This window comes from Cheilinus undulatus, linkage group 5, assembly GCF_018320785.1.
Source record: "Cheilinus undulatus linkage group 5, ASM1832078v1, whole genome shotgun sequence".
In the NCBI taxonomy this organism is placed as follows: Eukaryota; Metazoa; Chordata; class Actinopteri; order Labriformes; family Labridae; genus Cheilinus; species Cheilinus undulatus.
The window spans coordinates 48,908,198-48,922,208 of NC_054869.1; the positions used below are offsets into that span (position 1 = coordinate 48,908,198).

Consider the following 14,011-nt stretch of genomic DNA (forward strand, 5'->3'; position numbering starts at 1 on the left):
GTCTGAGAAACCAAGCACAGGCCACCTCAGCAGTTGCAATCATGCAAGCTACATGCTGTCACAGACTGTTTTGATAAGAATGAGTAAATTTTCCACCTTAAAATAGTAGTTTGAAAGTCAAATAGTATGATTACTTTCAGCAGGAGGAATGACACCAACCCCATTTTCACAAAACGCCCTGGTCACCTGCTCTCAGCACCATGTAACTTTGGTAGCAGCATACAGCTTCACATAATTAGTTTATACACGAGCCTTCAGCTAAAAAGAAGCCAGCTAGCCCATCTCAGCCCTGTTTGATACAAAGGCTTAGAGACGGATATGGATGGTAAAGGATGAAGCTAAGAACAGAAAAAGAGAAGCAGGAAGCCAGATTTGAGCTGCACCAGGCAAAACTGGCTTGCACAACAACCAGCCGAGGTCCATCTATACAGCAACTGCTGAAGGAGGAAATGGAAAAATAGAAGCTTTATGATCACTGGCCATTTTGGTCAGGATGGGATGGCCATTTGGGAGTCCTCCTGAACCTCCCAAAGCCCTTGTGGGAATAGCATTCAGAAAAGGAGCTAGATTTGAGTCCAGGACAATGTTTAAAAATATATTTTTAAATGCTTCATAAGCAGATTTCTGTAATATGTATACGAAGATTGTGTGTTAATATACACTGCCTGGCCATAAAAAAACAGTCGCCACCTGCATTTAACTAAACAAATAGGTATGAGCCTCCTATTGGATAATTACTGCATGGGCGATTATCTTTCAGCTGGCAACAAGTTATTTAAGCCCAGCTGATGCAATGAGTAACTTCTCATTTCTTAAACAAACATGTCGAAAGACACATCCTGTGGTCGTGGAAAAGATGTTAGTCTGTTTAAGAAGGGTCAAATCATTGGCATGCATCAAGCAGAGAAAACATCTAAGGAGACTGCAGAAACTACTAAAATTGGGTTAAGAACTGTCCAACGCATTATTTAAAACTGGAAGGATAGTGGGAACCATCGTCTTCCAGGAAGAAATGTGGTCGGAAAACAATCCTGAATGATCGTGATTGGCGATCACTTAAATGTTTGGCCAAATCAAATGGAAGAAAAACAACAGTAGAACTCAGGGGTATGTTTCATAGTGAAAGTAAGAGCATTTCCACACACACAATGCGAAGGGAACTCAATGGATTGGGACTGAACAGCTGTGTAGCCTTAAGAAAACCACTAATCAGTAAGGCTAACTGGAAAAAAAGGCTTCAGTTTGCTAGGGAGCATAAAGATTGGACTCTGGAGGAATGGGGGGTCAAGTGGTCTGATGAGTCCAGATTTACCCTGATCCAGAGTGATGGGCGCATCAGGGTAAGAAGAGAGGCAGGTGAAGTGATGTACCCATCATGCCTAGTGTCTACTGTACAAGCCTGTGGGGGCAGTGCTATGATCTGGGGTTGCTGCAGTTGGTCAGGTCTAGGTTCAACAACATTATGTGCCCAAAGAATGAGGTCAGCTGACTACCTGAATATACCAGGTTATTCCATCAAGGGATTTTGGTATGGGCATATTCCAAGATGACAATGGCAGGATTCATCGGGCTCAAATTGTGAAAGACTGGTTCAGGGAGCATGAGACATCATTTGCACACGTGGATTAGCCACCACAGAGTCCAGACCTTAACCCCATTGAGAATCTTTGGGATGTGCGGGAGAAGGCTTTGTGCAGTGGTCAGACTCTCCCATCATCAATACAAGATCTTGGTGAAAAATTAATGCAACACTGGATGGAAATAAATCTTGTGACATTGCACAAGCTTATCGAAACAATGCCACAGCGAATGCGTGCTGTAATCAAAGCTAAAGGCGGTCCAACGAAATATTAGAGTGTGTGACCTTCTTTTGGTGGTGACTTGTTTTTTTTGGCCAGGCAGTGTAGTATTCCAGAGTATTTAGGACCTAAATTACCTTGACCACTCATAAAGATGGGGCTGTGTTATGAATGCATGGACATAATAAATTTCTTCGGAGTTTGTGTCTGTTTCCAGCAGCAGCAATTTTTCGTAGGCCCCGTCCATCTAGTTTTTGAAACCGCTTACTGTTTTGTCTCCATGTGGACAGCCAACTGCATCTTTCTTTAAACCATTACATCATACACAGCACAGTCCACTTACATCGCATGAGCGTGCGGAAACAAAACAACAATGGCTGTTTACAGGGTTGTGTTCATGCTGCAGAAGCTACTGAGCTTATTATGGCTTTTACAGCAAAATCTGATGCTCCTTTACCACCACCGAGAACAGCAGACACCAGATGTTCTTAAATTCACCATGGAGAACAATCAGAAGGGCAACCAGGAGAAAGTTTGTGGCAGTTTTCTGTGATCTTCTCTCTCTTTAGTGCATGTCCGTGAAAGCGCTACAAAATAAAAATCAAGCCATGACACAACCATTGTGCAGCCTCCACACTACCAAGTCTGAAACTGCCGTTATGCAGTATTCAGCAACCACATTATTAATGAACTCATCCAGCTGGTACCTCTAATAGGGACCACACTTAGACACAAGGGCCTGGATCTGGTTGGTGTAATTGGACTCACATTGTAGAGGATGTCCACCCATCCCTCCATGGTGATGCACTGGAAAACAGTGAGAACAGCGAACAGGATGTTGTCAAAGTTGGTAATGCCAAAGCTCGGTCCGATCCAGTACTCCTTACAGGCGGTGCCGTTAGCGCAGGTCCTTGCCGGGGGCTCCAGACCACAAGGGAAATCTGCTGCCTGCTCACCTACAGCCACAAGTATACAAACTTGTCAGGGTATTTTTAGAGAAGGCTGGGGATGTATTATGTAAAAGTTTCTCTCGTGCAAAGATTCAGAAAGAAATATGCCATTTTATCTATCATACATTTGCACAGCTGCTTGATACAAAGAATGGTGGCTTTTAAGTTCATTTGACCTTAATTTTAGTGGTTCAGACCATCTGCAAGTGTAAAGTCAAAGTCTAAATGTGCGTTTTTTTTCCTAACAGACTTAATTCTTAACACTGTTACCATCTAAAACATTATTTGTAGTGTGATACATCTGAAAATCGTCAAAGAAAAAAATGGCCAAAGGTAAATCTGTACACTGTGAAATCAGCAAAGCTCTTCTCGTAGGTAATGCTGCTTTTTTTGTCTTGAGCCATGAAATAAGATTGATTAAGGTTTTAGAATTGTTTCATGCCTTGTCATGCTCTGTCTCACCTGTGTCAATCCTGAAGCAGGTGCGGTGGAACTTTCCCATGTAGAAGTCGAGGCCGATGATGGCAAACATGAGGATGGCGAAGAAGAGCAGCAGGCCAATCTGTAGCAGAGGAACCATGGCCTTCATGATGGACTTTAACACCACCTGGAGACCTGATGAGGGCAGAGAGGGAAAACACAAGAGATTAAATTCTGCTTTAACAGAAGAGCTGTTATATCACTTCCTTTAAAGTCACTAGGCTCATTAATCAAATTAATAGTTTGGTGACCATTAAAAAAACAATGTTTGTCAGTATAATCAGTTTATGAGGGGAGCACATCTTTTTTATTCTTTAGAAAGCTTTTAATCTGGCTGGGGGCCAGGAGGATCTCAAAGAAAACAACAACAAAAGATGAGTAGAGTAGAGATGCTGCTTAGCTCTATCCACCTCCACTATTACCCTCTCCTTTGAATCAGTGATGATCAACTCATGATGCATGTTTGCTTATCAGGTTTCATTGGTAAATTTTGATATGTTAGGGGCAAAAACTGTTGAAACAGATCCTGGTTCAAACTGTGATTGACCTCAAATTGCTTTTCAAGCAGCTCACAGCACAGAGCCAGGACACTTTAGTAGTTTTCCCCCTTATCATGTCAAATCCATGAAATCCATGAAACCAAATGATTAGTTTTCTTATCAGTAAATACTAGGGGTGTAACAGTTTGCAGAAGTCACAGTTTAGTTTGTGCCTTGGTTGCGAGGTCACAGCTCAGTAGGATCATCAAAAAAAAAAAAAAGTCACAAATTCATAATTCTAGATGTCCCTTACTTAGAATCTTTCTTTTACTAATGTTAGTGCAGCTAATACTTTTTAACATGTTTGAAATATACATTTGAATTGATCAATGCTTTATTGCTTCTATTGTTGTTTAGAACTATCAGTGATAATTGGTTCAGTCTGGGATGTATTCAACATGAGACAAAAAAGCGAAAACAAAAAATATGCAAAATGAAAAGTAAAACAGAAAAACGGCCCCAATATACCCCCAATTTGAAAAATTCAAACTAATACATCACACGCAAACTAAAGTACATGCTTTTTAGAGCAATGTATCACATTTACAATTTATGAAGTGTGCTGTAACACCATTTTAATTAAAAAGCTGGTGCAGTGGTACAAAATACTGACTAGCTCACGGTAACATAGGAAGGGACATTGCAAGTCTGAGCAGAGAGCTTAAAAACACACTTGTCGTCACTGTTCTCTACTTATACTGGTCCATTTGTAGTCTGCCAGATGCATTTTATAAAACAGCGTGGAGATGAGGAGCGGTAGAAAAGGGTGACGGGTCTCACTGCTCTGCTTCTCTTGCACCAGCAGCAAACTTTTCTGGTGGTTTAAGAGCAGTTTGAAAACACTTACCAGCATTACTGATGCCAAGACTGTTGAGTAAATACTTTAATATTTGTTTTCTTTTCCTATGTTTTTTTTTAAATGGTTTGGACATATTTGCTGTGGAACAACATGCAATGAAGTGTAACCCCTGAACCATGGCAGTTTTGGACAAATACAAAACATTAAAACTCTAGTAAATACACCTCATGGAGAGCAGTTTTCAGTGACGGTCGTTCATGAAACATCCAGCCTTTTCACAGCAAGGATAAACCTTAAGTGTCTGACATGCTGGCTCTTTAATGGCAGCAACATAAAAAGAAACATACGTACAACTAAGATGTTTTTTCCTGGTTTGGAAAACTGTTAGAAAGGTTTTAGTGTAATGTGTCATGTAAAAACTATTTGAAAAGCACATAACATAGTGTTAAAAGTCTAGACGTTTAATGTTTTGTAACCCCTGAAGAGGCAGTAAGCTCTCACAGTGTTTATAGTGTTTTGTGTGTGTGTGTGTTTTTTTTAATAAACCATAAAATCATTAGTCTTATGGTTGACAGATGCTTCCTTTAAAGATGCCTGTTCCATTTGTTTATTTTTTGAAGCTTTCATTACTGAGCATCTCCACACACACACCTCTGCATTTCCAAGTGCTTTGGTGAAGCCAGTGTTTATGAACTCCTCTTTATATTTTTGGACAATTTCAAGTGTCACTCAGAGTCGAGTACCACTCGCTCTCTCTCTTGCACGCTGGGGAGGGGAGAGGGAGTGAGAGAGGCAGCTCCTCACACAGCATGTGGAGCAAACAGAGCACCGGAGCAGAGGTTACGCTGGACTTTTTTCTTGTCCGTCATTTTGATGGAAAGGGTCGTAAAAATTCCGTCATACCATTTTTACAATCTGTCCTTATAATTACTCTTTAATAACTGTAATATAATATAATTTTATATGACTTATTAGTAGTGTTTAATTAATGAAGCAGCTTTTCCCAACTTATATTTAAAGAACAATCTTTGAGGTTATGCATTTTTAATGGTGTTGAAAGAAAGATGAATACAGCAGCACAGTGTTTACTCCTCCTCATTTTTACACAGTGACAGTGGAACAACAATCTCTGTCTTCAAGCAAGCAACTATGAACTGCCCCATTTAAGATCTCATGTACAGTTTTAAGGATATTTCTAATGACAAGATGTTGTAGTTTGAAGGCCATAAGGCTGCACTGTGGAGCTGTGCTCATTTTTGTCTGCTTTACAGGAGTCGTAATTCGAAAAATCACGTACTCGGATGTTGCACACTGAGTCAGGTGCGTTTATATTTGCCTTTACCATGAAAATTCGTAGAATGAGGCAAACTGTTTCGTTCTGTGAGCCTGTGTCACTGTCACTTCTTTAAAATCCTGCTGGATCCATCTATCCCTACAAAGAGCTTCATAAAGCACATGCTCATGCGTCATAGCACTGAGACAAGTTGGAGAGATGGAGATCAACCTTTTAATTCTGCCTCTGTTAAGACGTGGGTAGGCTACAAATGTATGCATTTATCTGTTGGATCTCCATGGTTGATATCCACACAATACATGGGCAAACTATGGTGTTTAAAGTGAGGTTTCAGTACAAGAGAGGGGGAGAGGTGGGGAGTGGTTGGGCGGGTGAGTGAGCAAGAGAGAATAAAGCAACAGGCGCTGATCACAGTCATCATTCACCCATCTCTCTGTTATATTTACATGGTTGCTATCAACATATTAAATGAGCAAACTTTAGTGTTTAAAGTGAGGTTTCGGTGCAAGAGAGAGAGAGGGGAGGGGAGGGCGGTGGTGAGCAAGTGAGGTGGAAGCAGCGGGAACTGTTTTGAATCATCAATCACCCATTTAAATGACTTGGTTTGATACGAAATTTTGCATAAAATCAAACCTGTTCTGAAAAAAACGGAACGACAAAAAAACAACAATTTCGGCGTCAGTGTGCAGACGGAATTAAAACAACATGAGACGGACTCATTGTGCAAATGCCGTTCACTCTACATGCTGACCTGTATCCCTTTGTGACGCACTAAGACACCTGCAGCAGCCTCTCAGTGCGCTGTCAGCACAGGTACCAACACTAATCTACAGTGTCGAGGTCAGTGAGAGAGCCCACTGGCTACAAGATACATATTTTTTTTAAAGGTTTATTTTTGGGCCTTTTCATGCCTTTATTAGATAGAGGAAGGACAATGGATAGACTCTGAAATAGGGAAGGGAGTGGGAAGAGACATGCAGTAAAGGGCCACAGGCTGGATTAAAACCTGGGTCGCCCGCGTATTTGGGTATCGCCTTTAACCACTCGGCTTTTAATACACTTTTGAAAGATTAAATAACCTCCTTGATAGTTCATGTGTGCAAAATGGAAAAGATCTATGCATCTGTCTCTGTGTGTGCGTTGAAATGCAGGCTCATCCTCATCATTGTAGTCCGTCAAAATGACAGACAGCCTTCAAAATTCTCCGTCATCCTTCAAAAAAAATCAGTCAATGACGAAGCATATTCGGTTAACGCGACCTCTGCACCAAAGCTAAATCAGGAAAATGAATTTAGTCATTTTCAAGCATTTTACTGTTTTGACCCTTAGTTAAGGAAAGGCTGTGGCATTACTGAAATTGTAGAAGCTTGAGTAAATTAGTCAATAAAATACAGTCATTAGTGTGATTCTTACTGTATGATCATTAACCTTTATTTTCTTAACAAATACAGACTTTTCTAAGGAAATGCCTCCAAATATGATGTGTTTATGAGCCAGTTTTCAGTGTCATCTTTATGCTTTGTCTTTAGGCAGACTGAACCCTCTCACTTTGTTTTATCTCTTTGATAAAGCTGTGACATCATTATTAGCGCTAGTATAGAGAAAATGAGTGCGATAAAAATGAGGTGTGGACTTACTTGGTATGCCAGAGACCAGTTTGAGTGGTCGGAGTACTCTCACCGCCCGCAGTGTTCGTAGATCAAAATCTGCCCCCACAGTGGCCAGGATTCTGCAAACATCAACAACAAGAGAAGGGTCAGGGTTAAAGGTTTGGGTCTTAAAATATCTGCAAGGCACATTTTTATTCAAACAGTTCATGATCATTAAACCAGCAGGACAACACTTGATGGATTTCTATCAATCTGCTCAACATCACGCAAATTTTGGTTCTCATCCCAGCTGTCATTGGGCAAGAGGCGGGGTACACCCTGGACTAGCTGCCAGTCAATCATAGGGCTGACATATAGAGACAGACAACCAGACACACTCATACCTATCGACAATTTAGAGTGATTAGCTAACCAAATGAGCATGTCTTTGGTGGTGGGAGCCAGAATACCTGGAGAGAACCCACGCATGCACAAAAAGGCCCTGAACAGGAAGCAAACCTGGACCTTCTTGCTGTGTGGCAACAGCTCTAAACCCTATGCTGCCATGCAGCCCATGTGATTTACTGTAAGATTAAAAAAACATCAGAAATCTCTAAAAACATTTATAAAAACCTACTTTCTTTTTGCTTGTTTGACTGTTGTTTTAAAGTATTTTGCAAATCAAAATACCTGCATTCATCTTGGGAGCTAAAGTAAGCAGCAGCTAGTTTTATATCAGTTGGTTCAGGGAGTAACAAAGCTAGTTTTGGAAGCTATTTCAGATTTAGTCTAAAGGTTCTTTTTGACAAAAAGTACCCAGAACTTAATGTTCCAGGAACGTCTCTTTATGGACCTAAATGGTTGCTGTGGCTCATTGTTGTCTGTGTTTCCACCAGGGCCTATTAACAAGGGAAGAGTATGAAAATCAGGCCTCCTGTCACAACCAGAGTAACTCAACAATATCAGATCCATTACTAATAAAGAATGAGATGTCAAGAATCTTAAGACCAAACATAATGGTAAGCTTTGTTTTAGTTCAAGAAAGGAGAATTATATGCACATCACTCAGGTGAAGTACTTTTAAAGGGACAATGTGTAGAATTTGGCATTTCAGCAACATCTAGCGTTCAGATTTTAGAACGAGCCGATCTGTTACCAAAATGTCACATCACTAGGCGACGAGAGCCTGTGAAGACCAAAAAGGATCGTGAGCCGGACATCATTTACAGCAGTGACGAGGTGAGGGTTTATTCATTCCTTTTTGTAACCATAATTTTTATAGATTATAGGTCAGTCTTCTTCTCCACCTGCCTTCCAGGTAGCTTTCAGGACCGGCGGGCAGGTTCGTATTTAAAAATCGTGTTTTGCTCTTTCTGTCCCCAAAACGCTGCCATAGACAACATGGCGGTTCAATATGGCAGCCTCCATGAGGGCGACCCGCGGTAATGTAAATTTAAAAAGCTTTTTTCTAATTTTGTAAAAAGAAAACGAAAGTTTAAAGGGGATGATTGTGCACTTATTTTAACATACTTCACATAGATATATAAACATTATATCCCATGTACACCGTTTCTGTTCAGCGAAATGCAGCCAAATTCTACACATTGTACCTTTAAAAAATTATTAAAAAAGCAAAAGGTAATGCCTATTTCCCACAAACCCTTTAGCAGGAATCAAACTAAAAACAAACTCAGAAATTGTAGACTTTCAGAGGAGTGAAGCAGAATGCTAAAATGCTCACACATCTCCTGATTTTACAGTAGGACTCACTACCACACATCTCTCCTTTTCTATAGGCGGAGGACTATATAAGGCAGGCTGACCTTGTTCATTTATATTCATGTGATGTTCTAATAAGGTGTCATGAAGCCACAGAGGATATAAAGAAGAGACTCAAGAGTTTGCAGAAATGCAGATGAAAGAAGGTCCAGGGGTTTGTTTTAAAAGGCGAGAGAGAGAGAGAGGAACGATCTTCAAGGGAATTCTGAAGACACAGGGGGAACCTGAGAGGAAAACATAATCACTACCTTGTCACGCAAATAGGTGAGGAGTGTGATCCAGATTTTTAGCCTCACAATGAGATATCCCTCACTCAGAGATTATAAGAGATAGGAAAGACAAAGAGGGAATGTAGGGGGGTGATAAAGGTTGTCTTAGTAAAAAAAAAAAAACAAAAAAAACCCAAAAACCAAAAAAAAAAAAAAAAAACACTCATACCAGTAGAACATGACATGTTTGAGTCCAAGAAATGACTCCAAGGTCATAAACTCAGGTCAGAGAAATACCACATGAGCATGCTTTTATACCCCTTGTCTAACCACTCACAAGGGTGTTTTTCTTAGAGTTAAGTGTGGGTGTGATGTGATGGAGTAAAGGAGGCTGAGAGCTTATAAGAGAACTGTAAAAGAACTGGATGGTGAGAGTATAGATGCCCCCACTGATCAGCAACCATACATCGGAATCAAACATGTAGGACACCTCAGTGAAAAAATCAATAAAAGAAGACAAAGAATCAGCTCTGCCCTCCTCAGCTGATTCCATGTATCCCCCTCATTATGAGAAATTCATCCATAAAACAATAAGTGTTTGATTTTCATGTAAATACATGGAGAGAAGTCTGGTGTTGAAAGAATTCCTAAGCACTGGATGTTGGCAGAGTGGTGAAGCACATAATGGCTCGGAAAGATCTAGTGAGGCCACACCATAACATGAAAAGAGGGATGGAAGTATGACATTCAGCAATATAAGGGGAGCTCAGGAAACAGCATGTCTTGCCAATGGCGGAGAATAATCTTGGTCTATCTGAGGTAAGAAGCACAAAATATGAATGGGATACAGCAACAGAACAGCAGCTTCAAGCAAATATAGTAGATCTTAACGTTACATCCAGTGTTTCTACAGTAATGGTAATCATGTTCTGTTTCTCATGCAAACCCCATGACTAGACACAGATAATTACAATAAAAAAAAGGATTTATGTGGCTTTAAAAACTGTTTGAAATATTTAATATAATCTAAGAACTTGCCTGAAATGTGTGTTTTTGATGCAGAAGTTTTGTTTTTTTCTAGTATCAGATGTGCCAGTGTTTCCAGACCCATAGTTGATCCCTATGCTGATATACACACCTGTTTTATTGTAAAAACACCAAGGGTCCAACATGCAAAGAGAGGCTGATTCAAGTGGAGCTGAGAGCGGAGAGAGGAAGTAGACAGCCTGGTAACTGTTTTATTTCTGAGGCTTCATTCTTCGTGTGGAAGAGCCATACACAGCTACAACAGCATGGCTCCTCATGGCTTCTTCATGTTTGGAATTGGCAGAGAAGATAGGGCAAATTTTCATGTGGCAACCCACATACTCAGCTCTGCTCCTCATCCCACAAATGCATGTTCCTTGCAAAATGTAGTTTAGCAGGGAAATAAACAGGCTTTCCAACTGTATACGATTTATTGCCACAAAGCATTATAACAACAACGAAAAAAACTACCTAATATAAATGTCCTAGCTTTTTTTCTGCAAGGTTCATGGTTCATACATATGCAAAATTCTTGCCATGGTAGGATTTTTGCAACACTGTCATCACTGAACAGGAGGCATAAACAATGCCGCTGCTAACGAAACACAGCGATGTGTAAAAGCTGCTCATACTACTATTAATACTAAAGGACAAGAAAAGAATACTGTGAATGATACTTTGGCCTTGACCTAATATCAGCTGTAAAAACAGAAGAAATGTTCATATTTGCCAATATGGATAACATGCCAGTAACATCGTGTATCATCTAGCTATATCCAATCATTAAATTGATATTTAGTTCCACCCTTAATGTATATCTAAATTTATTTATATACAGAGTCAGATTTATACTGCAATAACTCAGTCTGTTTTGTGAACAGGATAAGAGTTAGAACAGGATATTTTAGTAAGGTGATTTTTTCTCATAAAATCATCATTAGAATATCTCATGGTTTAATCTGGTGGAAAATCTTGAAATTAAAATAAAAAAACTGCTATAAAAACTGCAGGATACTATTTTTCCCTAAAAAGCTTAATTTCTGTTCAAGCCTGATCCTCTTAGAAACACACAACAGCTTTAAATAAATCCCATTATCATCCTTAGTGTTGCATATTTTATATGTTCTTGCATTTTCTCATCGTGGTCAGTTATCTATATTTTTGACTGTTTGCAGAGAGGAGCGTGAGAGACAGAGAATGAGTTAATAATTAGTGGAAGTAAAAAGAGAGAGCTTTCTCTGTCTCAGTGCTGATTAATCCAGGTTTAATACCCTCTCTGCTGGATCTCATCTCATGAAAGAGGAGGGAGAAGGATGGACCAGAAGGAACAGCCTGTTAAGGTTTGTGTGGATCTCCTGGTTGACTGACTCCTTCCCTTCACTACAGCAGTGTCATGTTTCTGACATGAACAAGTTTGGTCCATAATGCCAACATTAATCCTCCAACTTGGAACTGAGCATTAAAACTTAACCTTGATTTCTCCAACAAGAATGTCTGCATCAAAGTACAGCCACACATCTACTGGATGCTGAAGATACACCATGTTCCAAATTATTATGCAAATGATATTTTTCTCTGATTTTTTTCTAAATATTCAATGCAGATTTTATCAAACAAACCTCCCAATGATACCTTTTTATTGAAAAATAAAAAAACTCAAAATGCACTGTTCCAAATTATTATGCACAACAGAGTTTTAGAACATTTTATATGTTCCAACAAACTGAAAATGGTCATTTGTTGAATGTGCAGCATTACAAGGCCATTTTTACTGAAATCAAAGCTATTTCAATCAAAAACATCTGAATAGGCCAAGTTCCATGTTAACATAGGAGCCATTCTTTAAAACCACCTTAACTATTCTTGCATCCATTGAACTTGTGAGTTATTGGTGAGTTTCTGCTGGAATTTCTTTGCAAGGTGTCAGAATATCCTTCCAGAGCTGCTGTTTTGATGTGAACTGCCTCCCACCCTCATAGATCTTTAGCTTGAGGATGCTCCAAAGGTTCTTAGTAGGGTTGAGGTCAGGGGAGGATGGAGGCCACACCATGAGTTTCTCCTTTAGTGCCCATAGCAGCCAATGACACAGAGGTATTCTTTGCAGTATGAGATGGGGCATTGTCATGCATGAAGATAATTTTGCAAAGGAAGGCACGGTTCTTCCTTTTGTACCATGGAAGAAAGTGGTCAGTCAGAAACTCTATATACTTTGCTGAGGTCGTTTTCACACCTTCAAGGACCTTAAAGGGGCCTAACAGCTCTTTCCCCATGATTCAGTCCTAAAACATGACTCCGCCCCCTCCTTGCTGATGTCACAGCCTTGTTGGGACATGGTGGCCATCCATCAACATTCCACTGCTCCTCCATCTGGACCATCCAGGGTTGCATGGCACTCATCAGTAAACAAGACTGTTTGAAAATGAGTCTTCATGTATTTCTGGACCCACTGCAACCATTTCTGCTTGTGAGCATTGGTTAGGGGTGGCTGAATAGTGGGTTTATGCACGACTGCAAGCTTCTGGAGGATTCAGCTCCTTGAGATTCGTTGGACTCCAGAGACACCAGCAGCTTCAAATACCTGTTTGCTGCTTTGTAATGGCATTTAGGCAGCTGCTCTCTTAATCCCATGAATTTGTCTGGCAGAAACCTTCCTCATTGTGCCTTTATCTGCCTGTATCTGCATCTGCATCCCATCTGTGTTTAGGATCAGCCATAAATTTCTTTAAAGTATGATGATCATGCTTAAGTTTTCCTGAAATATCTAATATTTTCATACTTTGTCCAAAGCATTACACCATTTGAGGCTTTTTGGCAGCAGACATCCTTTTTCTTTCCCATATTGCTGAAACCTGCGGCCTGCTTAATAATGTGGAACATCCTTCTTAAGTAGTTTTCCTTTAACTGGGCTCACCTGGCAAACTAATTATCACAGGTATCTGTGATTGATTTCAGTGTTCCAAAGAGCCCTGAGACACAATACCATCCCTGAGTTTAATTGAAAAACAAAAAACTGAATGTTTATGACACTAAAATCCAGTTTTCAAAATAATTTGGAATGTGGTGCAAAGCCAAGTGACTAGAATGACTAAACGAAAATGTGACATTTAACTGTTATTTTAGAGCTTGTGTCCCTAGTCACCACTTTTTTGTGCCAGCAACGCCCACGACCTTTGTTTCTTCTTACCAGCGACTGCTTTGATTCCAATCCATCACGCTCTGAGTTGACTTTGTTTGATAAGGTACAGCTGCAATCGCAGTCAGTCCCACGGTCCCAGTAAAAGCTGTGAAGTAAGTCCAAACTTTTGTTTTGCATTAGTCAGACATTTGTATTTAAAAAAGTCAAGGTGTAATATTCAGTGCATCACTCTTCAACCGCCAGTCTTTAAAAAAATAACAGAACAAGATACATCTAAAAATACAAGAGAGGGAGGGGTGATACTTTCTTGTTTACTACTGAAGTTCATAGAAAACGGAGTAAAATGAAAATGTAAATGATTAGGAGTATTCAGTAAAACTGTCAGAGAGCTGTGGTGGAGTTTCTCACAGA

The 14,011-nt window shown here is 40.0% G+C and overlaps 1 protein-coding gene across 1 annotated transcript in view; it reads right to left on the minus strand.

Annotated features, from left to right (window-relative positions):
- Positions 1-14,011, minus strand: part of cacna1ba (calcium channel, voltage-dependent, N type, alpha 1B subunit, a) — a 213,345-nt gene that overhangs the window by 142,174 nt on the left and 57,160 nt on the right. The window contains 3 exon segments of the mRNA XM_041787071.1: positions 2,568-2,755; positions 3,212-3,364; positions 7,499-7,590. Coding sequence (XP_041643005.1) covers positions 2,568-2,755; positions 3,212-3,364; positions 7,499-7,590 — 433 coding nt within the window.